General features: G+C 57.1%; 5 protein-coding genes across 5 annotated transcripts in view; 3 read left to right on the forward strand and 2 right to left on the reverse strand.

Moving 5' to 3' along the window:
- Positions 1-994: 994 nt before the first annotated feature.
- On the reverse strand, positions 995-4,453 carry C1H1orf232 (chromosome 1 C1orf232 homolog). Its single transcript, XM_075538585.1, has 4 exons — positions 4,370-4,453; positions 2,669-2,752; positions 2,469-2,566; positions 995-1,288 (listed from the first exon to the last, which is right to left on the reverse strand). Exons 1-4 carry the CDS (start codon positions 4,451-4,453, stop codon positions 1,006-1,008), a joined length of 549 nt encoding a protein of 182 aa, XP_075394700.1. The 3' UTR covers positions 995-1,005.
- Positions 4,454-5,930: 1,477 nt separating this feature from the next.
- ZNF593 (zinc finger protein 593) lies at positions 5,931-6,837 on the forward strand. Its single transcript, XM_075552714.1, has 3 exons — positions 5,931-6,193; positions 6,407-6,469; positions 6,549-6,837. Exons 1-3 carry the CDS (start codon positions 5,994-5,996, stop codon positions 6,688-6,690), a joined length of 405 nt encoding a protein of 134 aa, XP_075408829.1. The 5' UTR covers positions 5,931-5,993; the 3' UTR covers positions 6,691-6,837.
- A 361-nt stretch (positions 6,838-7,198) lies between these two features.
- On the reverse strand, positions 7,199-7,676 carry ZNF593OS (ZNF593 opposite strand). Its single transcript, XM_075563945.1, has 2 exons — positions 7,632-7,676; positions 7,199-7,345 (listed from the first exon to the last, which is right to left on the reverse strand). The coding sequence occupies exons 1-2, from the start codon at positions 7,674-7,676 to the stop codon at positions 7,199-7,201; spliced, it is 192 nt and encodes a 63-aa protein (XP_075420060.1).
- Positions 7,677-9,974: 2,298 nt separating this feature from the next.
- Positions 9,975-22,803, forward strand: CNKSR1 (connector enhancer of kinase suppressor of Ras 1). The gene is given in 22 exon segments (XM_075564069.1): positions 9,975-10,026; positions 15,206-15,363; positions 15,469-15,650; positions 16,423-16,507; positions 16,869-16,910; positions 16,989-17,093; positions 17,589-17,648; positions 17,765-17,833; positions 18,126-18,227; positions 18,330-18,400; positions 18,489-18,562; positions 18,650-18,804; positions 18,881-18,911; positions 19,225-19,397; positions 20,256-20,329; positions 20,441-20,512; positions 21,205-21,278; positions 21,425-21,486; positions 21,563-21,662; positions 21,738-21,919; positions 22,233-22,457; positions 22,459-22,803. Coding segments are annotated over 22 exon segments (2,391 nt in total). The 3' UTR covers positions 22,702-22,803.
- Positions 22,804-23,425: 622 nt separating this feature from the next.
- Positions 23,426-25,792, forward strand: part of CATSPER4 (cation channel sperm associated 4) — a 31,329-nt gene continuing 28,962 nt past the window's right edge. The window contains exons 1-3 of the mRNA XM_075564197.1: positions 23,426-23,443; positions 23,615-23,686; positions 24,123-24,266. Coding sequence (XP_075420312.1) covers positions 23,426-23,443; positions 23,615-23,686; positions 24,123-24,266 — 234 coding nt within the window. The remainder of the gene's footprint in view (positions 23,444-23,614; positions 23,687-24,122; positions 24,267-25,792) is intronic.

The following is a 25,792-nucleotide window of genomic DNA, read 5'->3' on the forward strand; positions in this document are numbered from 1 at the left end:
AGAGATTTAGTCTCCGAAACCCTACGTCGCCATGAATTACAATAACTCGCCGGCAACACTCTCTTGACTATCTCCTCCACCGACCCAGGTCGGTCCCCACTAGGGCTGGTGGCTGGGACGGAGGTGGGATGTGGGATCTAAATGCCCCTACTCCCGGAGCTTTGCTTCCCCCTGTGGTCACGAGGTGTGAAGGGCTGGGATATGGTGGCCCTGGAGTGGTGACTAGAAAGAAGGGGCTCTATAAACCTCCATCTGTTGATGGCAACCTCATTCGGTCACGGCCTCTGGTTCCCACAGATGCACACGCTCTCCTCTCCATGCCTTTGTTCACAGGCCTTCTCCTTTTGGCCCAGTTTACCTTTTCTCTCCTCTCAATCTAACCCTTTCAGTAAGTCTGCCCAAGTTCCGCAGCCCCCCTCACCTCCTCTGAGCTTCCCAGGACTGCACTCTTTTGGGGTCTCAACTGGAGTTCTTGTCACTCTGTGGGATTCGCGGGTAGTCTGAATTGTTCATCTCCTTAGGGCAACCCCAGCCTTGCCCATAGTAGGGCCGCACAGGCCACGTTTGTCAACTCTCTGAAGTCCACTCCCTGAAGCTCCCCAGCTCCCTAGAACGTTTTGTCTTATGTCTGATATTTTAGCTACCCCGGCAGCATAATTCGGAATTTTTTTTCTCCCTGTCCCAGTGGCTAAGTGGTGGGATGCTAAGCGAGCGGTCCCGATACAAACCCACCCCAGGGGAATGATCCGCTTCTAAGGAAAGATTTGCTTGGACACTCTATGGAGGAGTTCCAGTAAGTCCTCTGGGGTCGCTAAGAGGTCGACGCTCCTGGAGAGCAGTGGTTTTAGGCTGTTGCGGGGAAGGAGATCCCTTCGGGCCCGGGAGCCCCCCACCCATAAGCAAACCTCCCCGGTGTCCGGACAAAAGCAGGCAGCCACACCAGGAGTCCGGCCACGGGCTTTTATGGGAGCTGGGGAGGAGCAGGCGCCCAGTTCCGCCGGCCGGCTAGTCGCCCTTGGGCGCAGTCTTCACTCTCATTTCGGCCAGTTTGTGGGTGAGGAAGCCCCACTTGAAGCCGGCCGCAGGGTCGGCGTCCCGCGGCTCGGGGCGCTCGGCGGCCTCCTCGCTGGCCTCGGGGTCCGGCTCCGCGGGGGGCTGCGCACTGCGCAGCATGGACGCCGCCGCCTGCTGCTGCTGCTGCCACCTGCTGGCGAACGCGTCCCAGAAGCCCGGTCCGCGGGGCTCCGCCTCCGCCTCCGCCTGCGACGGGGGTCGCGCCGCCAGCGGGCTGTGGAGAGGGCAGGGCCGGGGGACAGCGGAGAGCGCATGAGCAGGGGCCGGGGAGAAAGGGCGAGCGCTGGGGCGGAAGGGCCTGGCAGGTGACTGGAGCGGCCCGGGAGCGAGGAAACCGGGCCTGGCCCTGAGGAAGGACGTGGGTCGGACAAGGTCAGGGAGTTAGCAAGAAGTCCGGTGGGGAGAAGGACCCGGAGTCAGGACCCCCCGGAAGGGAGCGGGGCCAGGAGCTGGGGGGCGGGGCGAGGAGGCGAGGAGCGGGCTCGCCGAGGAGCGCTGAGAGACGTGGGAAAAGGGCCGGGCGTGGAATCCGCTGGGGGCGGGGCCAGACTCTGGGGGCGGGGCTCAGGGAGAGCAGGGGTGGAGCCTGTGGAAGCAGGGCTGGGAGGGGCTAGGTTGGAAGCTCCAGGGAAAGCCGGAATGGAAAAGGGAGAGGAGGCTTAGGAGAAAATTGGGTGGAGCGACCCAGGGAGAAGTAGCCAGACCTAGAGCAGAAGCTTAGAGAAGAGAGGGCCTCAAACAGCTAGCAGGTGGATGAGGGTGGAAGGCCAGTCTAGGAGGGGCGATGAGGCTGGAGGGGGAAGCCTTCAGGTTTGAGGACGAGGGAGTCCGCGCGGACTTGGGAGGGAGGAAGAGCGAAACCCTGGGGCAGGCAAAGTGGAGAGTACTGCTCCCTCGTCCCTCCCCCAGCCATCAAAGACCTCCTAAGACAATGGGCGGTGCTGTAGAATCCTCTGTGACGCTTGGCCCTCGCCTCACACCTGCTGGACCGTAATCTCTAAAGAAGGGGCCTGGAAATTGTATATGTCACAGCTCCTGGGAAGGAGAGGGAACCGCTAATCTGGACCCCCCCCCCCGTTCTAAACATCCAAACCTCTCTTCTGTTGCTAGATTATAGGGAGATGACCACCCTTCCCACTCCCACAAAGTGGATAAGGAGAGGGGGCCCCATGAATCCTTCTAGGACCCCAACCCCACAACGGGGAAGTTCCTCTTGAGATCGAACCTAATCCCTCACTTGGTTGCTTTGGCATTTTTCCTGCTGAGAGAAAGGGAAGCAGCCAGAGGCTGTCCCTCCTCAGCCCCTGCCCCGTGGAAGGATGAACCAATGGAAAGGGCACGAGGGAAGGGGAGCCCCCAAGCCCCTCACAGAATGCCCTGCCACCCACACATACTGGTCTGCAGGAGGCTCTGGTGGCAGCAGCTTGTCCTCGTCTTCTTTGTTAAAAAGAGATGACATGGTCAGCCATCCTTTTACCCCAACTCCCTGAACCTGGAAGAAGGAGCTCTGTGTCAGGGCCCAGCACCCTGGGACCCGGGATCCAGGACCCCACAGCAGCAGAGTTAGGTTGGGGGGAAAGAAAGGAAAACTCACCCTCCGGGCCAGCTGTGACATGGGGTTGAAGGCCTCTTCAGCTGCTTCCGCTGTCTCAGACTCCACCAACACCGGGTTCTCCCTCTAGAACATGAGATCCCCACCTGGCATGAGAAGCCCTAGAGGGTTGTCCCCCACAATCCACAGAACAAAATACACACCTGTACACCTCACACTCCTCAGGGGGACCAGGAATGTACATAGGTCTGCCTGTACACAAAGCTACCACCGCCATTTCTGTACAGCAAAGCACTGGGTACACACCTGCGCCCCACAGCCGTGGCCAGACACACCCAAAGACGTGGACAAATCGTGCACTCTTATGTCCGCACACCCCTGTACATGAGCAGGTGTATGTGGTGTGAGCCCCTGTAACAAACATGCACACAGCTATATCATGCCTGCTCATACACTTATGAGACTGCAGATAGAGGCCCGCCCACAGAACTCACAACCTCTCCGCGCTCCCAGATGTCCACACACATTCAAACGCACGCATCACACAAACCTAATCTTGGAAATTCTGGCACCGCTGCATGCAGGCATACACTTTGACCTCAAATGTACACACCTGAAATGACCTGTACCTAGTTCACACCTGCACATACCCCTTCCTGGGGATTTCACATAGACCAGAGACCAACCATGCCGCCATACAGTCACCCACAGGCTCAACTGCAACACCAAACCGTTTAGCCATATGCACACACACGCACACCCACAGGACTGGTTCCTGTCCTTGCCACATTTTTTTGTATGACTGCCTTCTACCACAGACTCTAGATCAGGGGTCTTCAAACTACGGCCCTCGGGCCACATGTGGCCCGCCAAGGACATTTATCTGGCCCACTGGGTGTTTTTGCCCCATTTGTTTTTTTACTTCAAAATAAGATATGTGCAGTGTGCATAAGAATTTGTTCATATTTTTTTTTAAACTATAGTCCAGCCCTCCAGTAGGTCTGAGGGATAGTGAACTGGTCCCCTGTTAAAAAAGTTTGAGGACCCCTGCTCTAGATGGTTCTCAGTTTCTGAGCCTTGTCAGAACAAAGCACGGTCCATGGATGGCTCTGATCCCAGGCTGCCACGGTGACCCTCAGAGGACAAGGGCCACTCGCACTCTCAAAAATCCATAGTGACCCTATAGGATAGGGAAGAACTGTGCCTGTGAGTTTCTGAGACCGTAACTCCACAGCAGTAGAAAGCCCGTCTTCCAAAGAGCAGCTGTTCATTCTAAACTGCTGACCTTGAGGATCGCAGCCCAACACATTACCACTAGGCCGTCAGGGCCCCCAACCCCGGGCCACTCCGGCACTTAGCACTGCACTCGCCCTGGCTTCCGCAGTACAGCGGTCATTACCTGTGCAAGCCAGCGTCCCACTTTGGCTCGCCTCCGCCTCTGCCCATTAGAAAGTTGGGTCAAGCTGATTGTACCCTGTGAGGCTAGTGGTCATGGAGGCTGGTAGAACCTCTCCCAGGTGACAACCCTTGAGGTCTTTGGACACTACTCCTCCCGTGACCCCGCTCTTCTTTTCCTTAGTGTTCTTGGCCGTCCTGGCTTTTGCCATCCTCTGAGTATGCCAAGGGCGCCTGCTCAGTTGTGTCTCTCTCTTGCTCAGAGCCTGTCCCCTGTCCCTCTTTGCTCTTCTCAGTCCTGCTGCCCCTTTGTCCAGGCCCCACCAAGGAGGCATGGATGTTACCCACCTCCTCAGCCAGGTCCTCCTCAGATTCTCCACTCAGGGTCTGAAGCACTTTGGACTTGTAGGTTTTCCAGAAGGCCTGGTTCATGGCTGCAGGGGAGCCGGACCCAGCACCCAGGCACTGGAAGGCCGTGGCTCAGTGGGCACCTGGTGGCTCTGGCTCCAGGAACTTGGTGAGTCCAAGAGACTGTCCCAGGGATCCGGTGACTTCATTAAAGTTGCACCAGCTTCCCCTGCTGGCACGGGCCCAGTGGGTGAACCTGATCCCAAGGAGTCTGGGATGGGGGTGGGTGAGGGTTGCTGCCACCTCAGCCTTTCCCTTGACCCATATTGGCCAAGGATCATGAAGACATCTCTCTCCACAGAGGCCTCCTTCCTGGCGGCTAGGATGACTTGAGCCTAAGCCTTGGAAAGGCTCCAGATAAGCCCGCTTTTCCATTCATCAGGTATTTGGACCTTAGAGCCACCAGTGCCTTCAGCTGAGACCAGGCCCTGTGTCCGCAGCCAGTCTCCTTGAACTGGAGAGGGAAGGCCCCTAGGCCCCCAACCGGCACCCTCACCCTCGGCTTACATTTCCCTACTTTGTCTGAGCTGGAAACTGAGTCCCTCTCCCGAGGGATGCACGTGCCTGTCTCCTTGTTTCCTGGCAACAGGTTCTAAAGAGCTAGAACCCCTGAATTATTGCTGAGTTCCTGCAGCCTGTGCCTGAGAGCTGCCTCTGGCCAGCCTGGGCGGCACCAGGCAACAGCGAACCAACAAAGGCTCGTTGGCCCTCGAAACACCCGGCACAAGACACCTAGGCTCTGTCTGCCTTTGCAGTCAGAGAAAGGAGGCAGAGCCAGGCAGCTTCTCCAAACACCTCCTCTTCTTGATCCTCTCTCCTGGATGGCTAGCGGCCGAGCCCCACAAGGATAGCTGGGGAGTCATGAGAGGGCTTTGTCAGGGCCTGGAGGGGTCTCAGGAAGCAGTGTTGGGGCCGGAATCCAAACATTCCCACCCATCCATTCAGTAATTTTTTTCTATCCATTTATTTATTTAAATCATTTTATTGTGGGCTCATACAACTTTTTTTTAAATAAATCATTTTATTGGGGTTCATACAACTCTTTATCACAATCCATACATACATCAATTGAGTAAAGCACATTTGCACCCTCATCATTCTCTAACCATTTCCTCTCCACCTAAGCCCCTGGCATCAGCTCATTTTTCCCCCTCCCTCCTTGCTCCCCCTCCCTCACGAACCCTTGATAATTTATAAATTCTTCAGTAATTTATTGATTTATTGATATCACAGGCATTTATCAATGCCGCCCCACCACGGAGCCTAGGGTTTGGGAGCCAGTAAGCGGTGACAGGTCAGAAGATGGAACTGAGATAGGCTGGGCCAGGCAAGGGCTGGGCAGCGCGGCGGAGCCTCCCCAGCTGCCCTGGAGGCCTGCGGCAGCCTGCTCCGTCCACACCGACGTCCCCCGCCGCCAGAGGGCGCTCCAGCAGCTAGCTGGGCCCGTGACGTCATCGAGGCGGGCCGGCCGCCTGCCTCCGCCCCCGGGCGTCGCGTGACGTCATCGAGCCGGCCGGAAGAGCCCGCACGTGTGCTGCCCACCGTGCTCCGGGCTCCAGCGGGCATGGGTCGCTCCCGCCGGACCGGCGCCCACCGCGCGCACTCCCTGGCCCGCCAAATGAAGGCCAGGCGGCGGCGGCCGGACCTGGATGAGATCCACCGTGAGCTGCGGCCCCAGGGTCCCGCCCGGCCCCCGCCCGGCCCGGACGCCGAGCCCGACCCGGACCTGCCGGGAGGCGGCCTGCATCGCTGCCTGGCCTGCGCGTGAGTCCGGGCCGGGCCTGGGGAGGTGGAGGGGGCGCGTGGGGATCAGGGAATGTGACGGCGGGCGGGGGTCGCCGTTTGCAACCCGTGGATCTTCCTGCCTCCGATTCCCGCAGTCCTGGAACCTGGCGTCAGGGAGGGAACGAACTCGGGGCTGAGAGGCAGGCGGGCGCACAGGGCACTACCTCCCCTTTGCCTTTCCCGTCCCCACAGGAGGTACTTCGTGGATTCCGCCAACCTCAGGACCCATTTTCGATCCAAAGACCACAAGAAAAGGTACGCGGGAGTCGGAGGCGACTGATGGGTGCCGGGCAGGTGGGCAGGCGGCTCCAGCTCCTCTCCTCCTTTCTCCCAGGCTGAAGCAACTGTGCGTGGAACCCTACAGTCAGGAAGAGGCTGAGAGGGCAGCGGGCATGGGCTCCTATGTGCCCCCCAAGCGGTTGCCAGTGCCCACAGAGGTGTCCACTGACGTCCCAGAAATGGACACCTCTACCTGACATGATCTGAGGCGTCAGGACAGCAGCCTGTGGACAGTGATGCAAAGACTGGGCTAGGAGAGACTGACCCAACGTTGAGTGGCCCTGGGTTTGGGGACCGGATGACCTCTTTGGGTGCTACATCCAATAAAGGAGCTGGACAAAGAAGGGATTGCCTCTGACTCCCCAAATCCCAGGCCAGAGCCCCCACCTTCCTCCAAATCCCCTGACCTGTAAGGGTTTCCCAATGTAAGCAGCAGGCCCCGCTGTCTACTCCCCACTTGGTCCAGCGTTAGAACTGCACACCTGCCTTCCCTTTGCACGCTGACATCTGAGCTGGAGCCCCCAGACCACTCAGATGAATTGGGGTGTTGTGGGGGTGGCTAGTCTGACTTATCTTGTCCTGTTTCTAGTGAGGGTAGGGCGTGCGCGCATACACACACACACACACACACACACACACACACACGAGACTCCTGAGATGGTCACCTCTCCCTGGGCTGGGCTGCAGTGAGAGATTTGACTTTCATCATGGAGCCTGTGGTGGTGTTCGCTGCCCCACCATCTTCCAGACCGCGTAGCAGGAGCCGCCCAGCCCGAGAACGGCCAGCAGTGTGGCCACAACCCCTGCCAGCCGGCTCCGTGGCTCTGCCTTCAGCTCCCCAGTCACCTGCATCTGCGGATGCACAAAGGGTGCACCACGGGCGTTGGTTGGGAATTTTGGAAAGGTGGAGGGAAGGGGGTTGCTGAGAAGGTGCAGCTGGGGAAAGAGACACGGGCGCCATAGCTGCCTCAGGGCGATTCCACCCCAATCCCTCTCGCTTCACTGCCCATCTGGGCCCCGGCTGCTCAGGCGGCAGGGAACGTGCCAGCCTGGCTCTCGGGGGGTTGTCAGCGCAGGCCTGGTCTGGGGAGAGAGGAAGGGGCCTGTAATGTTGGAAGCCAGCCGCTGAGGTACTTACCTGTAGCACTCGGAAGTAGCCTGGGGTCAGACGTCGAAATCGCATGGTGGAGGACGCTGGTCTCCGGGCGACCTGTGCGGTGAGGGTGGGCTTGAGAAGCATGGAGGGACAGAGTGCCAACAGCTAGAAATGAGGGTCCTGAGATCTTTGACATCCCCCTGCACGGGACCCAGACCCTCAGAAGATGCTTACCAGTCCCTGCCCGCCCAGGTCTGGCAGTGAGTGGGCCTGCTAGACCTTTAACTCCAGCCCCTTCTCCGCCCTCCTGCCTGCCCTGCCAGCCTCCGGAGCAGCTGTCAGGAGAGATCAGCATCAGGCCTGAGCAGCAGCGCCTCCCCCAACCGCTGGCAGGCGAGGCCATGGCAGTGCTTAGGAGGCCAGACTGTGGACCAGGTACTGGGGGTGCCTCCCCGAGCCCTGACCTCGGCCTTCTACCTCAGATGATTGGATGCCACGCGACAGCTGCTATATGAGACCCTCTAAGCAGCCCTCCCGTTTCCTGCTGGGTGGCTCCTGTTAGATCTACCTGCCCTCTCCCGGAGATGGATTCTCACGGGGACACTCCCGTCCTTTCCCGCCCTCAGCCGAGGACACCGCCGCCTCATGGAGTTGGGGAGACTATTGAGATGTAATCAATCCATATGACCCTTCTAGTCATAATTCATTACGTGACATATTATAAATTCTAGCTTATGGCCCCATGGTTCTAATCGCATTTTGGAGGAACTTCTCTCTACTAATGGGCAGGATGAAAGGTGGACCAAGTTTCTACCTTCGTCAAGGGGGTGAACTCAGTTACTACCCTTTGTTCCTTGGGGGTATGGTCTGCTGAAAGGCAAAAGGTACACCTCCATCAAAGCCACCGCTCTGCGTAAGAGCCACCTCAGAATCGGGAACACGAAGACACCCCAGACCATCAAGATCTCTGAAGTGGCAGAGGCCAAGACCAGAGACAGCAGAGGCTGCACCATGGAGACCATGGGACAGCAAAGGAGCCAGACCAAGACCAGAGGTGAGGCAAGGCAGCTATAAGACTGAGGTAGAGGAGCAGGCCAGCTTCCTGACCTGTGGAGACAAAAGCCAAAGGACCACATGGCTGAAAGACGGAGGGCCAGTAAAAGGCTTGACTGTTGGCTGAGAAGAGTCACTGCTGTGGACCACTGACTGCATTCTGACTTAGGGTAACCTGTGATGTTCCTTAATAAACTATAACTGAGTTTTGTCTGAGGTCCGTGTGACCATTGCAGTGAGGTGTGGAGCCAGCCGAGGAGCAGCGGGTGGTGGGAGGAGCAGTTGGTGTCAGAATAACTAAAAATTGGAGCATGGCATGGGGTGGGGGGGTACAAAAGAGTGTTCCCCAGGTTGTTTCTCATTGTGTACCCAGCCTAGGACCTGCTTGCGAGCACATTGTAAGGTCAGCTGCTTAGAGCAGTGGTTCTCAACCTAGTGGTCGAAGGACCCTTTCACAGGGGTCGCCTGATTCATCACAGTAGCAAAATTGATGAAGTAGCAACGAAAATCTTATGGTTAGGGTGTCACCACAACATGAACTGCATTAAAGGGTCGCGGCATTAGGAAGGTGGAGAACCGCTGGAGATCACGGCAGCCACTGCCCAAGGGCAGAGCTCAAGGGCTAGAAGGGTTAGGAAAGGAGGCCGCTTGGCGACCGGAAGTGGCAGTGGGATGAGGGATTGCAATCAATGACCGGAAACAAGATAGCACGGATTGCTGAAAGGAGCAAATGATTTGCTCCGTCACCCAATTCAGAAAATATCTTTTAATTTTGTGTATTTAAATAAGTTTTATTATAATTATTCTCCCTGTAATTGTAAGCATTTTATAGTATGCTTTTAAAAGCATTATTCTGGAAACTTGACCAAGCTGTCCCAAGGCAGAACTGAACATCCCTCTTCTGAAGGTTCCCTCTGAGGTAGCAGCCTGGTGCCCTTTCCACAGGCCCTGAGGTTAAACCCAGCCCCACTGTCGCAGAGCTAACAGCTGCACACCTGCTCCCTTAACCCCTTTTTGAATCGTATGTGGGACAGGGGCCCATCCTGTAATTTTTTAAGAGTTGGGGGTTAAGATCCCACGGGCCCTAATCACAGGCCTGGGCCACAACTTCCTCCAAGCTGCCAGGGTGCATACTGCCTGGAGGGTGGGGCAGGGGGGCGGTTTATCTGTGCTGATGGGCAGGACTTGGACCAGTGGCTTGGCAGCTTCTCACCTGGCCTGCCACGTGGGCATAGGTATGCAGCCGCCCCGCCCCTGCCCCGCCCAGGTCTGGTCTCCGGGAGCGGAAATTCCTGCGAGGGCAGGACTGATCCGGAGCCAAAGGACTCGATCATGGAACCCGTAGCGGCCTGGACCCCGGAGAAGGTGGCAGCTTGGCTAAGAGGTGGGTGGGGTCGGGACAGAGCTGGGTTTGTGAGGGGAGGCCTGGCCAGCTGGGGAGAGGACAGGAAGACGGAAAAGACATGGCGTGCGTCTGTCCACTCAGTCAAATATTTAAAGCCAGGTACCAAATACAGTGGTGGCCACAGGGTCTGACGAGAAGACCCTGGAAGGCCTGGGGACTCAGAAGAGGGTATTTCGTCTCCCAACATCCCAAGATGCCCCCACGGTGGGGATGGGAAGGCAAGGCAGCGTTTGTGTAATGAAAACAGGGCGGGGCCCACGCCCACACTATCGCCTTCATCTTCCCTGAGCCCCAGGGCCCAGGGGGCTGTTGTTAGACTCACTTTTCCGAACCAGGAAGTGAGTGAGTTGCTCAGAGGCTACAGAGTAGAATGAGCCCTCCACACACTGAAGCTCTTCAAGGTGAGAAAGTTGAAGGCCGTTGACGGCCCCACCTAGTGCCCCTTCAGGGTGGGGAACAGATGCTGCCCCCAGGTGCACAGGGATGGATCCCAGGTGAATGGCACAAGTTCGAAACTGCAGAAAGACTCCTCAAAGTGAGGCCCTTCTGGCTGCAGCCTACGGAAGGGCCTACAAGGCCCTCCTAGGGGATGGAGCTGGAGGCCTGCAGAGTGACCTGTCCCAGGAAGGGTAGGGATTTGGGCGGGAGTTAGACTCCCAGACTGGGTCTGAGGTCCAGCACTGCCATTCACCAGCCTATTCCCCATCCAGAAAATGGGAAAGGCAACGCTGCTCTCAGAGAAGGGACAGAAACAAGACAGGCAAAAGCACATACAGCTCAATATGGGGCTCTGAGGAAGAGCGCTCTGGGACATGGTGGGCTATGCAGTAAGCTTTTGGCCACAAGGGGAGAGGTTCAAACCCACCAGCAGCTCTGTGGGAGTAAAAATGAGGCTGTCTACTCCTGTAAAGACTTACCATCTTGAAAACCACGTAAGGGCAGTTCTGCCCTCTTCTCTTGGGTCAGTTGGAATTGACTTGATGGTGCTGAGTGTGCTTTCGGTTCCAGCTAGGAGGAAGGTAGCTCCATACCCTCACTGGTGGTGAGAAAGGACTGGCTGGAGTGGCTACAACCAGGGAGTGACAGGTTAATGGACTCCCAGCCCAGGCCTCATCATGGCACACCAAATGAGGGGGAACGATGGGCCCCATACTCATCCCTGAGTGAAGAAGGCTAGCTCAGGATGGGGTGAATTCCCTCAACAGTGAGTGAGGTCTTGAACCTCCCCATATATCAATTTTCCAGTCTGTGTAATGGAGATTTTAGAGATGTAAAATTCCTACATCTTTTGAGATAAGGTGAAGACAAAATGTGTTAATATGCAGAAAGCCCTTAAAATTTTTCTTGGCACATAGTAAGCACTCAATAGATTCTACTCTAAAAAAAAACAATTTTTTTAAATGTCTGCCTTGTACCGACATACTGCATTGGGCAAATCTGCTGCACAAGACCTATGTAAAGTGTTGCAGAATGAGATATCACTATGGGGACTCAGGAGTGCCTGAACCAAGCCATGGTGTTTTCAATTGGTTCATATCCATGTGAAATTTGGACAATGAATAAGAAATACCACGGAGGAATTGATGCATTTGACTTTGGGGGCCAGTGAAGAACATTGGGAGTTGCCAGGGGAAGCCAGCCCCTAACACATCATTACGGGTCCAGTAGGCGCAATTGTACAGCGATAATAAGTAAAGATCATAGTAAAGTTACAGAGAGCATGAGAGATAGAAGAGAAATATTGAAATAAATGGAGTCAGACACATTTCATGGTAGCATGCTCACCTCAGCCCCGCTTGGGGGTCCATGTGGAGAGAGAGAGTGCATCTTTTTTTTTTTTAATCTTTTTATTGGGGCTCATAAGGCTCTTATCACAATCTGTACATACATCAATTGAGCAAAGCACCCTTATACATTCGTTGCACTCGTCACTCTCATAATTCACCTTCCACTTGGGTTCCTGGAATCAGCTCGGTTTCCCTTTTTTTCCCCCCATCCCCCTCCCTCCCCGATCCCACCCCTGGTCCCTTGATAGTTTATAAATAATTATTATATCTTATCTTACACTCTCCGGCGTCTCCCCTCACCCGCCTCCCCCTTGCCCATCTCCCAGAGAGGAGGTTACACATAGATCTCCGAGATCGGTTCTCCCTTTCTACATGCCCTTCCCTCCTGGTGTCGCCACTCCCACCGCTGGTGTTGAAGGGTTCGTCTGTCCTAGATTCCCTGTGCCTCCAGATCCCCACTGCACCGCTGTACATCCTCTGGTACAACCAGGTCCGTAAGGCAAGGTAGGATTGGGGTCATGATGATTGGGAGGGGAGGAAGCGTTCAGGAACTAGAGGAAGGTTTTGAGTTTCATTGTTGCTACACTGAACCCTGAGTGGCCCATCTCCTCCTCACTACCCCTCTGGAAGGGGTGTTCAGCTCTCTACAGGTGGGCATTGGGTCCCCATCATGCACTCCCCCTCTTTCACGGAGATGTGATTCTCACCACCACCCCACCTTTGATGTTGGAGACCTGGTCTCCTCTGTCTTTCATGGTCACCTATGTTGGTGTGCTGCTTCCGTGTGGGCTCGGTTGCTTCTGGGCTAGATGGCTGCTTGTTTGCTTTCAAGCCTTTAAGTCCCCAGACGCTATATCTCTCAGTAGCCGGGCACCATCCGCCTTCTTCACCACACTTGCTCGTCTTCAGCCATTATGTGAGGAAGGTGATCACACAATGATTGTTTTTGTTCCTTTGTATCTGCTACATGGTCCATTCAACACCTTGTATTCGCTTAGGCCGTGTGCTTCTTCTCTGTGGGCTTTGTTGCTTCTGAGCTAGATGGCCGCTTATTTGCCTTCAAGCCTTTAAGACCCCAGACACTATATCTTTTTTTGATAGCCGGGCACCATCAGCTTTCTTCACCACATTTGCTTACACACACGGCTGTCTTCAGTGATCATGTCGGGAAGATGGGTATCCTGCAATGGCTGCTTAGCAGGGCGAGGTGCTATTGTATTGGGGGAGAGAGTGCATCTTTAATGCTAACCAAGGCTTTTATATTTTCTGGGGACATGCAAGCCCCCTAATTACAGGTGAAGACATATGTCGCAGGAAGGGGTTGTGCTATAGGTAATACAGTAATGGGAGGGGGTGATCTAGGGGTATGTACGCAATAGGAAGAGAAGGGATTGGGGGTACACATGTGGCAAGATGGGCGGATCCTAAAGTCAGGATGGCAGCTGGATCTCCATAGGAACCATTAGCAGTAGGGTGCAAGCCCCACCTATAGGAACCAAGCTAATGGTTGCAAGCTTCAGGGAGAAATAGTTCATTGTCTCCAGCAGTAGGGAGCAGGCCCACCCCTGTGGTAGGGGGAGACAGCAGTCTGGCAGCGACTGCCTTCAGGGATGTCTGTAAACACCTGACCTCCCCCCACAGGAAGTACTATTGAAAGAACAAACATCTGCCTTGGCTAGAATGCTCCTTAGAAGCAAGGATGCCAGACTTGTCTCATGTACTTTGGAGAGACCCTTCCCTGGCAGCAAAAAAGAGGAAGACCTCTGATAGGATGGATTGATACAGTGGCTACAACAATGGATTCACACAGAGAAATGAACGTGAGAATGACGTGTCTTGCTCTATACATAGGGTCACTAGGAATCAAATGGCAACTAATGGCAAGCAACCTTGCACCAGAGTCCTGGCAGTGCAGTCACTAAGCACTCAACTGACCACCAAAGTCAGCGATTCAAATCCACTAGCAGCTCTGGGAAGAAAGATGTGGCATTGTGCTTCTGTGAAGTTACAGCCTGGGAAACCCTGCAGGGCAGTTGTACGTTGTCCCATAGGGTCACAGGGAGTCCGACTCAATCTGAAGGCAATGGACTTGGTTTGGTTTACCTTGTAACAAACAGGCCCAGGCTGGGCACTGGGGGTCAGGGATGAATGGTTATTTCACAGCCTAGACCTTGAAGAAAAGCAAACCAAACCAAACTTGCTGCCATTGAGTCAATTCCCACTCATGTTGGGCCTATAGGGCAGAGTAGAACTGGCCCTGTGGATTTCTAAGACTGTAAATCTTCCTTTTTCTCCCATAGAGTTGTTGCTGGGTTCACACTGTTGACCTTGCAGTTAGCAGCCTGCCCCCAAGACCCCTGGTCTTGAAGAGTTCCTGATAAACTAGCCAGTCATAATACTGCGGCGTAGCAGGTGCCGGGACTGCAGTAGCAAGGAGACCTAGACTGGGAGTCATGGAAGGCTTCCTGGAAGGGGGGAACAAAGGAGAGAACTGAAGGAGTTAGAAGGGCAGTCCAGGCAAAAGGAAGAACCTTCGACAAGAAGAACTTCCCAGGAGCTACAAGGAGTTAGGCTGTGGAGCTGAAGCATGTCTGCGGGACTGCACTGAGACAGCCGAAAAGGCAGGGAGTGACCGGCTCTTAGAGGGCTGTGTAGGCCATGGCCGAGAGGCTGGCGATAATGACAGTGGCCATTGACTATCTACTATGGACCAGGGAATGGGCCCAGGGCATGACGTGTAGCGTGTAATTTATCCGCCTATGATTAGAAGGTAGATGCTTTTATCAGCCTCATTTGTAGATGAGGAAACTGAGGCACTGGCTCGACTGCTAGCTGGACTCCATCGCCCATGCCCTTGTCCTTTCCCTCAGCAACTCAGGGGTTTTCCTAGAACATACGCTGCTGGGCCCAGCTGCCTCCCCCTGATCCACCCAGACTGGGAGGACCAAGAGTTTGCTTTATTTTTTTAATCATTTTACTGGGGGCTCATGTAACTCTTATCACCATCCATCCATCCATGTGTCAAGCACACCTGTACATTTGTTGCCATCATCATTCTCAAAACATATGCTTTCTACTTGAGCCCTTGGTATCAGCTCCTCGTTTTCCCCCTTCCTCCCCGCCCCACCTCATGAACCCTTGATAATCGATCAATTATTTTGAGTTTGCATTTCTAGTAAGTTCCAAGGTCACCTTGATGCTGCTAATTTGAGAGTTAGTGCCCTATTTGATACCCTTCTCAGTTGAGTAGCCTCGTCTTTGAAGTGGGGAGAACCCTACCTGGGGCTCAGGGAGGGCAAAGGGCTGTCCAGGGTACAGAACTAGCCTGAGAGGGGGTGCCACCCTCCATGCCAACCCATGCTTCCTTCCAGGCCTCGATGATACCCTGCAGGACTATCCCTTTGAAGACTGGCAGCTACCGGGCAAGCACCTGCTCCAGCTCTGCCCCCGCAGCCTGGAAGCGCTGACCGTGTGGCCGCTGGGTCACCAGGAGCTCATCCTGGATGGCGTGGAGCAGCTCCGGGCCCTGGTGAGAGAATGGCGGCTACACGGGCTACAGTGTCCACCATTCTGATGGGGTGCTGATGGGCCATGGGCACTGCCAGGGAGGTGACCTTCCCCCTCACCGGCACAGAGCTCAGGACTGCAGACAGAGAACCTGCAGAGCCTGACCGAGCGGCTGCTGGCGGGGGCCCACACCTTCCAGAGCCTGGTCCAAGGCCGTCTGGGGACCTGCAAGGAGACCCCTGCAGATGTCTTCAGTGCCGCAGTGGAGCTGGTGCATGAGGCTCGCACCCTCCTCTTCTGGCTCAACAGGTACCTCAGGCTCCTCGCGGGTCCCTGCTCGCCCTGGTTTCCTCCACAGTGCGGAAGGGCCTGGGAGAAGAAGACAGAGCTTGGCTCTTGTCCAGAGGTGGCAGAACAGGGCACAGCGGGGTTCCTCTCATGCCGCACCGTCCATGCAGAGGTGCTTGGGGGCCTGGGGCCCTCTAGCTAGCTTGTGGTCACAGCAGTCTTATCCACAGCCATTGCCAGAGTGCTCCCCTCAGCCCTCTTCCCTGGCTGCATCCGCGCCTCCTAGGTCACAGGTCACATGTCACCCCCTCTGGGGCCTTTCCCTGTCAGCCCCCTCCGAGCTTCCTGTACTTCACAATACTCACTACAGTCAGAGTCAAAGCATTACTGAGTCTGTCACCTCGGGGCCGCCAGCAAAGGTCTGTCGATGTATTAGGTGCTGGACAAGTAAGTTCTGTGCTAAACCATGTCTTCCATCCAACCCATCGGTTCTCAACCTTCCTCACGCCGCCACCCTTTCAGACAGGTCCTCGTGGTGGTGACCCCAACCATCACATTATTTTCATTGCTACTTCATCGCTGTCATGTTGCTACTGTGATGAATCGGGCGACCCCCGTGAAAGGGTCGTTCGACCCCCAAAGGGGTGGCGACCCGCAGGTTGAGAACCGCTGACCTGCACCACAGCCCCTCTGAGCAGGCATTACCCAACCCCAGGTGAGTGAACAGCGGAGTGCCGAAGTGACTGTCTTGTGAAGCGCAGTCTCTAACCACTGCCCCCGATCCTCCTGCCAGGTACCTTTTCTCCCACTTAAATGACTTCTCGGCCTGCCAGGAGATCGGGGAACTGTGCGGGGAGCTGAGCCAGGCCTTGCAGGAGGTAGGAGATTCAAAGGCCAGTTTGGCCCAGGCCAGAGACCAAATCAGGCTTGAGCTTTTTATAACCCATGAATCAGCATGGGATCTGGTGTGAAGACGGGGCAAGGCAAGGGCAGGCAGAGAGGCGATCTGGCTACTGGGTATAGGGTGGTGGTGGCATGGGGTCCCCGGGTGGGAAGGGAAGCCCCGGTTATTTGACTCCCAGAAGCAGGTAGGGAGAGGGGCATGTCCAATGGGTTCTGGGGGCCTAGTCTCAGTGGGAGGAAGCAGAGAGGCAAAAGCTCAGAGGGGCAGGAGAGACGGCCGGGAACCCCACTTTCCCCAGCCTCAGTGCAGCCCCCACTTTCTCTCTACATTCCCAGGATTCCCCAGCAGCGGAGAAGGAGAGCCGAGTCCTGAGAATCGTGAGTCTGTGAGGGGGCAGGGAGCGGGGACAGACAGCCGGCCACACTCTGGCTGGACACGCTGCTCCGCTCTTCCAGTGTGGCCACGTGACTGGGATCTGCCACAACATCCTGAGCTGCAGCCCCAAGGAGCTGCTGGAGCAGCGGGCCGTGCTGGAGCTGGTACAGCTGGATGAGCCTTTGGTGAGGCCTGGCTCTCACCTCCGACCCCTCCGTCCCCTGGCCTGGGCCCTGAAATAGGACTCTGGGGTTCTAGAGAATCTTTGGTGGTTAGCCCCTGAGAAGCGTGGGGCCCAGCGGACTTGGATGGGCTCATCTCCATGTAGCACTTTCCCAGTCCTGACGAACAGGGGCTCAGGGGCACGTGAGGGGAGATGGCGTGGGCATAGCTCTAACTTTTGACCTACTTGGGGAGTCCTGCCCATGCCTGCGTATCCCTTCAGGAGAGCTGCCAAGAGTCTAGTGCCTCTAGGGCCCAGCTTCCCTGCGGCCCTGGGAGGCGGAGACAGAGGCCCAGAGAGGGCCCAAACCCACAGCCCCAGCAGGTTGAGGCTGGGTCTAATTGGACCAGCAGCCTCTCCAGCCCCGCCTACCCAGTAATACTGTTGCCCAGCAGGGGTCCTGCCCACTAGCCCTCCTGTCCAAACCCTCACTGACCCAGCTTCCACCTCTGTGCAGGGCCTGGAAATCCACACCACCAGCAACTGTCTGCACTTCGTGTCTCGAGTGGGGCCCCAGGTGAGAGCCCATCCACCCCCTTCCCAGCCACTTACTGTCAGGCCTTTGCGCCTGCCAACCCAGCCAGCTCCAGGCCCCAGGAGACCTGACTCTCCGCACCCTGGATCCTCCACCAGGTTCCCGCCAGCTGCCGACTGCAGGTCCTGCCTGGAGATGAAATTGTCCAGGTCAACGATCAGGTGGTGGTGAGCAGCAGAGGGGTCCCTGGGGTGGGCATGTGTAGAAAGCAGGGCTCGGGGGGCGGGGCCGAAACCAAGGGTTCTGCTGGGAGCCCAGGGTTGAGAGACTGCCTTCTTTGTGGTGAGCCAACTCCCCCGATAGACCAGAGCGGCGTGCCAGGGCCAAGGTGAAGGGCACATGGGGGCTTCCTAGAGGAGTTGGGTGGGGCAGAGGTAGGAGGCTGGGCTGCTTCAGAGCCTCCAGCCCAGCTGGGTGCCAGCATGATGTCTCTGTGCTGCCCACCCCTCCTGTCCCCAGGTGGGCTGGCCCCATAAGAACGTGGTGAGGGAGCTGCTGCGGGAGCCAGCCAGGGCCAGCCTAGTATTGAAGAAGGTCCTGGTGCCTAAGACCCCCCCACAGGTACCTCCCTCACCTCCTGCCACCACCACCCCACTCCCCCATCCCCGCTGCTTTCAGACCCCTGTTGTCAGCCTCATCACCCCATTTCTGATTGTTCCGCAGACCCCTCCTCAGGTCCTGGTTTCCCCAAGCCTGAGGGTCCCATCGCTACCCCTGTCCCCAGAGTTTCCCAGGTAATGGATTCTGCCCTGGAGGTGGAGGGGGGGGATGTCCCAGTGGGAGGGGCCACTGGCCAATATTGTGCCCCTTTGCTCTCCCCAGGGCCCTGCCAGAGGATTTCTTTGTCCTAGATCTGACCTCCAGCCCAAGTCCTGGGTCCCGCCCTGCCTGGGCAGGTAATTTCAAAGCCCCACCCCAGCAGGTAGCAACATTCCAGGCTAGGCATCTGGGTGACTCTGACGCTCACCTGGGCCTCTCCCCAGGTCCTAACACTGAGCCCAGTGCCTTCTTCCTTCCGTCTCCTCCTTCTCTGACAGAAGCTGCTTCCTTTGACCCTGAACCCACCACCCCTGCACCCCCATCCACACTCCCAAGTGGGGCAACAGAGACTCTGGAGCCCCTAGGACATCCTACAAAGGTAAACTCAGGGCTTGGCCTAGAGCACTGGGGGCTCTAGACTGAGAATCTTCTTAATCCCTTTAATATTCTTCCAGAGCCCTGTGCCCGCTCGGAAGAAATCTAAAGGTATGAAATATTCCCGGTGGGGTGGGGGACACCACACAGAGGAACTCCCTTCACACTTCACGCCAGCCTGACCCTGAAACAGCTCTCTATCCCTGGGGCTGGAGAGGCCAGTTCCGTGACTCGCAGCCAGAGGCTTGCCCTTTCTGGTCTTCCGATTCCCCCTCTCAGAAATGGGAAGAGCCCCCCACCCCAACCCCAGAGATGAGCCTAGTGACAGTCCATCACTTGGAGATGCTCGTGGGGGGCAAGGGAGCAGGCTGAGGGGTGCAGGACCTCCCCAGCCGCTCGCTGACCTGGCCGTGCTGGTGTGCAGGCGTGGCGACTCGGCTGAGCCGCCGGCGGGTGTCCTGCCGGGAGCTGGGCCAGCCGGACTGCCATGGCTGGCTGCTGCTGCGCAAGGTGCCCGGTGGCTTCATGGGCCCGCGTTGGCGCCGCGGCTGGTTTGTGCTCAAGGGACACACGCTCTACTGGTACCGCCAGCCCCAGGTGAGACCCTCCCGCAGGTAGGCCAGTAGGTCACCCCAGGCCCTGGCTCCTGTCCCAGCACCACCACAGACTCCTCTCTGTGGTCACAGGTGTGCCCAGTGCTCCCACCTGTCAGCAGGACTCACCACAGGTGGAGTTGTGGGGTGTCCTTCTGAGCAGCTTCTTCAGGCTGTGTGAGCTGGCAGCAGAGAGAGGCTTTTTGATCCCGGCCCCCTGGGCCTTCCTCCCCAGCGAACTCAACCCACCCCAATGGTGGTCTGTTGAGTCTGTCTATTCCTTCAGCACATGTTTGGGTGAACTGGACAGTCCCTGCTGTTTTAGAACGTAGAGGCTGGGAGAGGTGGGTGTGGACACCCAGTCAAGGACATTGTGTGAGGAGAAGCTAGGGACATGTGGGAGCCCAGCAGAGGTGACTCGTCCACCGCAAGGAGTCCAAGAGCCTTTCAGAGAGAGCCCTGCTGGGGGTGGGGGCGAGGGCTGTGAGTCAGGCCAGAGGAGGGAAGGAAACCTCCCTGTGGGAACTGCACTTGCAAGGCTCAGTGCATGAGCAGCTCCTTTTGTGTCCAGTGAGGGCGTAAGTGCTGTAGCAGAGCCCTCTCTCTCTCTCTCAGCTGTTTCTCTGGGTGTCTTTGGCTCCCCTTTCCAGGCTCCAAGGCTCCCCTCAGCCACACTGCCTTCCCTACCCCAGCTCCCAGCAGGAGGCCTAGGCACAGAGGTGGGGGCCGGGGGAGGGATGGGGGGAGGGGTAGATGGTCTCTCACCTCCCTCCCTGCCTCCAGGGTTGCTAGGGAGTTGACCAAGTCTCCAGGGTATGGGGGTTCCCAGCTGACCTCCCCACCTGCGGCCCCCTCCCCACAGGATGAGAAGGCCGAGGGCCTCATCAATGTCTCCAACTACAGCCTGGAAAGCGGGCAGGATCAGAAGAAGAAATAGTGAGCCCGGGTGGACAGGGCTGCCGGGGTGGGGGTGGGGTCCCCCAGCACAGACTCCCCGGATGCTGGGTGAGCAGCCCAGGCTGAGCGTGGCCCTGCTGCCCTCCGCAGTGTGTTCCAGCTCACCCACAACGTGTACAAGCCTTTCATCTTCGCTGCGGAGACCCTGGAGGATCTGAGCATGTGCGTGCCCCTGCCACCCCAGCTCCCAGCCTCTGCGAGTCTGGCCTTGTGGGTCCCTCTGACAGTGGCTGGTCAAAGCACTCGCCTTTCTGAGCCCCACTCTCCTCACCCACGAAGCAGATGAGTGATGGGGCCCCCTGCCCAGAGCTGCTCCGAGGAGGAAATGAGCAGCGGGTATGGGTGCACACTCTGCCAGCCAGCCTGGCGGTTGGCATTAGGTGCCAGTCAGTGCTCTCTAGCCCATAGCAACCTGTGGAGACCTGCCCCCAGGGCGGCCTCAGCTGTGGTCATCACGGGTAAGGGTTGGGGGTGGGGCAGGCCACCAGGTCTGTCTCCCTGGCAGTGCCTGGCAGGGTTCAAGCAGCCAACCTTTCCCAGGGCAGCTGAGTGTGTCCCTGTTGTGCCCTTGGGGCTCCCTCAACAGACACCCAGGCAGGCCCTCGAGTCCCGTCAGACTCGGGTGACCTAGAAGAGAGGGGGAACTGTGCCTTAGGGTTTCTGAGTCGGTGCGGCTTGATGGGAACAGACAGCCTCCTCTTTCTCTGAGGACCAGCTGCTGAGTTTGAACCACCGACCCTGTGGTTAGCCACCCCGCGCCTAACACACTGCGCCACCAGGGCTCCTTGGAGACTGGAAACTGACGGCTGCCATGTCTTTCGGTCTCTCCTGGAGGCCCACTGGCCCCTCCACAGGTGGGTACGCCATCTCATCACCTGCATCTCCAAGTACCAGTCTCCAGGCCGGGCCTCCCTCTCCCGAGAGGAAGGTGGGTGTCTCACGGGGGCTGGAGAGAGGGCACCTTGGTCTCACCCAAACTTCCACCTTTCCTGGGAACTCAGACATCCTGACCCATCGCTTGGCCTCCCCAAGCCCTGGGCTTAAGGGGTTCCCCAACTGCCCCTGCCACCGCAGACTGCTACAGTGAGACGGAAGCCGAAGACCCGGACGACGAGGCTGGATCACGCTCGTCCTCAGTGAGTAGAGGGTGCTGGGGAAGGCCAGGGCCTGGAGCTCAGACTGACCCCTCCTGTTGCCCCACCCTGCCTGCAGCCCTGCCCAGCCCACGGCTGGGGTCCTCTCCACGGAGACATGTCACCTGCAACCACCCCCACGTTGAGCAGCCCGAGAACTTCCTTTGGCCCCCCTTCAGGTGCTGTGCTGGGGCTGGGGGCTGGGGCTGGGGGCCGGAGTGGGCACCCTCTCATCCCACACCCTCCCTCCACAGAGACCGATGACGGGGCGCTGGAGAGAATGGTCCAGGGGCTGAGGCAGGGTGGCGTGTCCCTTCTGGGCCAGCCGAAGCCCCTCACCCATGAGCAGTGGCGAAGCTCCTTCATGCGGCGAAACCGGGAGCCCCAACTCAATGAGCGGGCGCACCGGGTGCGGGTGCTGCGCAGCACCCTCCAGGTCAGCGGGCGGCCAGGGAAGCGGCAGGGCTCTAAGCTGAGCAGGGCCGTGTTGCTCGCTGGCTTTGCCTGATGGCTCCCAGCTCCACCTTGGGCTCCAGGGTCCAGTTGGTCCCATCTGTGGCTGGGCCACGCCCTAGGCTCTGAGCCGGGATGTGAACTTTCTACGGGACTCCCTGCCTGATCCAACGATCTGACCGAGATGGAGTTCGGCCCTGGGCTCTGGAGGCTGGACTCCCGGCTTAATTCTGGGCATGGGCACCTCCTCCTTGAGTGGGCATGGCCCCTTGAGCCCCTGTCCCCTCCTCTCCCAGGCCAAGCTGCAGGAGCTTCAAGTCCTGGAGGAAGTGCTAGACGACCCCCATCTGACTGCGGAGAAGTTCCGACGGTGGAAGGAGCAGAACCAGGAGCTATACTCGGAGAGCTTGGGGAGCTGTGGGGTACTGCTGGCTGAGGACGGCGTTCAGGCCCTGAACACCGGCCCCGGAGAGCCACCCTCCCACTCCCTGCCTTCTGACCCCCAGGAGCACTCTCAGCTCCTGCCTCCTGCCCCCAAAGAGCCATCTCCAACCTCCTGACATCAGACCTCGAGGACCACTTCAAGCCCTAACCTCCCACAGGCGGCTCTCTCTTTGTCCATCCTGGGCTGTGATGGGGTCGGACGAAGCACTTGTCCATGGTTTTACCCTGCCAGCCAGCCCCTGGGCCCCAGGAGTGGGGCAAAATAAAATGGGCTCCGTGCCACTCCTCCCCCCTTACCGAAGGAGCAGATGCCTGAGCTGAGAAAGTCTCTACCTCTGTCCAGCCCGTGGGGGCATAACCCTGCCCTCCTCAGTCTCCTGCCCCGACCCCCGCTGCCAAAATCTGTTTACACATTTCAATTGAATAAAGTCTGTTTCTCTGAAATGAGTCTCTATGTGCCTTTGACTTCCACACGGCAATCAAGCAAGCGATGATTCCCTGAGTGGACTGGGGTGAAAACTTGTCAGACGGGTGAAGGCTCTTGGCCACAGGGCAGGTAACTGGCCCATGGCGGGGCCCACTAGCCTGGGCTCTGTTCCTGGAGCTCCGGGCCTGCCTGAAGGATGGGCTGGGGGTCCATGACTGGTGAGGCTGACACCCAAGTTCAGCTGTCCCTAGCCCTGGGGGCCAGAGGGCAGTCTCCTAGGCCTAGGCCCAGCCCCAGTGGGAAAGAGTGATTGGGAAACAGAGCCTTGAGTGGGGAAGGGTGCCCCGACACCCAGCTCCTGCCCAGGAAAGCACAGTGGGTCGTTAGGCTGTGGTCACAGGGAGGAGGAGTTCAGGCTGTGAGGCAGAGGGCAAGGTTACCCTGGCTTCAGAGGATGGGGTGGGGGGGACAGTGGGAGGAGCTTCTCTTGGGGTCGGAACTCTGGGGTAGAATGTGGGGGTCACAGATGCCTCTGTGATATCAGTGAGATCTCCACCAGGGGTGGTGAGGCCATTTGTAATGAAGTTTCCTTGAAGAGTAGCAGGAGATTGAGTAGCCATGAGCAGTATCCAAAAGGTCTGGTGACAGCAATGGCTAGTGACCACCGATGCCAACCTTGTGTCCATCTTAGTAGATGGTGCTGGCCCAGTCCTACCACCGGAGCTGGGCACACCGGGCACCCTGGGCGGGGGTGGGGTACTGGAGGGGTTTTGGCTACACTGATCGGACCTCTCCTTACCCCTGCAGAGGATCCCCGAGCCCTACTCTTGGATGGAGGAGCAAGTGCTCATCAATCGTGGGGACATCACCAGTAACAAGGTGAGTGCAGGACAGGGTGGGGCTTGCAGTGATCGCTTCCCCTACAAAGATCCTCCTGCAGCAGTAACCCTGGGAGGGTGGTCCTGTCCCTCCCACCAGAAGCCCCACCTCAGCATGGATCCCTGCAGTGACCTCTCCCTCCCTGTGCTATAGCGGTAACCCCCTGGCAGTGCTCTCACCAGATCCCCTGATAGGACCCCCAGAGACTCTACTCCTGCAGAGACCTCAAGAGAAACCAATGACCCACTTTTTGGAATCACTTAGGTAGTGACTTCTACACTGATGCCCCTATTCTACGATCCCTCCCCTCAGGCAACCCCCCCCCCCAGAGTGGCTTCCCCAGGGACTCCCCCCCCCCCTTTCCCCAAAAGCAACCTCCAGGCAGAGGCCTCCTGCATGACATGTGCCTGAAGAGAGGCCCTCTGCCCTCTCCCAGGATGCTTGGGACATGCAGGAGTTCATCAAGCGCACCTACATCAAACAACTGCTCCGGCACCCAGTCTTCCAGTTTCTGCTGGCCATGCTGCTGCTGACCAATGCCATCACCATCGCTCTCCGTACCAACCCTGTCCTGGGCCAGGTAGCTCTCCAACCTGACCTCTGCCCCCTCTGATTCCACTGGAAGGCCTGAGGCAAGGCACTTACTTCTCCGAGGGTCAGGCTCCGTACAGGTCTGTGATGTTGGCCGGATACTCCTCAAGGACTGCCACTCTGCATAATTGTCCAGGGGTCTTGGAGATCTAGGAAGACTTCCTTTAGCGTCTAGCTTGGAGACATACATTGGATTTGTAGAGGAAGGGCAGGAGAGGGATCTGTAAGCAGAAGCAGGTAAATGGGTACCTGATGAGGATCGGTGTCCAATGTTCATTAGCCAACACCAACCAAGGATCGCTCTGTGCCAGGCGTGGTGTGGAATGCCAGCATTCCAGGATGAGGACAAGAGTCCCCGTTTCAGGCGATGCAGACGGGTCATCACAAATGCCTGAGTATCACACTGAGCATGTGCATGCTTACAGAAGGCAATCGGCTTCCTCTGGGAAGTCACAGGAGGCTTGGTGGAAAAGTGACACTTCCGCTGAGAGAAAATGATGAATAGGAGTTGGCCAGGCAGCAAGAGTGGGGAAGCGTGTGTGGAGCACAAGAGACAGCATATGAGACAGTCTTTCATGCCCAACCTAAAGTGCGGTGTAACTTTGATCTAACCCTTGATATAGTACTTCATTTCTTACAAGAAGTATATATCTGAGTGTGCACAAAAACTGTGTGTGTATGTGTGTGTGTGTGTGTGTGTGTGTGTGTGTGTGTGTGTGTGTGGTGGGGAAGGGTGTCATCTGATCTTCTCTTACTTCACACGGGGGAAGGAGAATCAAATTCAAAACCAGCCTAAGGCTAAATCTTGGGGGTGGGGGGTGTCAGACACTTTTGCTCTTTTCATCTTTGCCAATTCTGACACCACCTGTACCTACCACTTACTCTCTGCTTCTCGGCTGGTTGATAATTTGCTGCAAAGGCCACACAGACCTCAGACTAGGCTCAAGATTATAGAGCTTATTAGGGAAATTAACAAGTTACAAGTCAAGATCAGAAATGCTCAGGATACAGTTCTTTGGTCAGGACAACCTCTTCTCAGCTGTGCCTGCAAGCAGGCCTCTCCCTGGTCCTTGACCTCTGCCTGGCTCAGGTAATGTTACAAGTTTTAGCACCACTGACAAATGCCCAGAGGGCACACTACTTCACCACAAGCCTCAGCCCGAAGTTACACAGCCCTAGCTCCCCTAGGAAGTACCTGAAGGTATCCCATTCTACATGCCAACCTCCTGCCTAAGGAACTCAGTTTCATTCACTCAGTGGGCAGGGAAGTCCGTCCCCCCCCCTACCCCCCATGCTCTGGTTCTTGGTTCTGTTGCTGCTGTTCCTCTGCCATTTATCTGGTGTCACCGCTTTCTGTCCCTGCATCGATGAGGGTCAGTGTGCAAAAGTATCAGGATCAAAAAGCTCTGTTCCTGGCTCTTCTTTTTTTGATGGTAGTAAGCTCCCCCTTCCTGCTTCTGAAATGGCCCAGTTTATCGCCAGGAGGACTCCAAAACTGACTGACCCCCCAAGTGA

Source organism: Tenrec ecaudatus, chromosome 1 (genome assembly GCF_050624435.1).
Source record: "Tenrec ecaudatus isolate mTenEca1 chromosome 1, mTenEca1.hap1, whole genome shotgun sequence".
Taxonomy (NCBI): Eukaryota; Metazoa; Chordata; class Mammalia; order Afrosoricida; family Tenrecidae; genus Tenrec; species Tenrec ecaudatus.

What these genes read in the sequence shown, in the direction of transcription:
- C1H1orf232 (XM_075538585.1), bottom strand. Translation starts at nt 4,453, where the DNA reads ATGAACCAGGCCTTCTGGAAAACCTACAAGTCCAAAGTGCTTCAGACC. An exon ending in TGTCACAGCTGGCCCGGAGG is followed by an intron (nt 2,567 to 2,668) that starts GTGAGTTTTCCT and finishes TCCTTCTTCCAG; the next exon opens with GTTCAGGGAGTTGGGGTAAA. An exon ending in CCAGAGCCTCCTGCAGACCA is followed by an intron (nt 1,289 to 2,468) that starts GTATGTGTGGGT and finishes CCCTCTCCACAG; the next exon opens with CCCGCTGGCGGCGCGACCCC.
- ZNF593 (XM_075552714.1), top strand. Translation starts at nt 5,994, where the DNA reads ATGGGTCGCTCCCGCCGGACCGGCGCCCACCGCGCGCACTCCCTGGCC. An exon ending in CATCGCTGCCTGGCCTGCGC is followed by an intron (nt 6,194 to 6,406) that starts GTGAGTCCGGGC and finishes CCGTCCCCACAG; the next exon opens with GAGGTACTTCGTGGATTCCG. An exon ending in TCCAAAGACCACAAGAAAAG is followed by an intron (nt 6,470 to 6,548) that starts GTACGCGGGAGT and finishes CCTTTCTCCCAG; the next exon opens with GCTGAAGCAACTGTGCGTGG.
- ZNF593OS (XM_075563945.1), bottom strand. Translation starts at nt 7,676, where the DNA reads ATGCGATTTCGACGTCTGACCCCAGGCTACTTCCGAGTGCTACAG. An exon ending in GCTACTTCCGAGTGCTACAG is followed by an intron (nt 7,346 to 7,631) that starts GTAAGTACCTCA and finishes GTGCATCCGCAG; the next exon opens with ATGCAGGTGACTGGGGAGCT.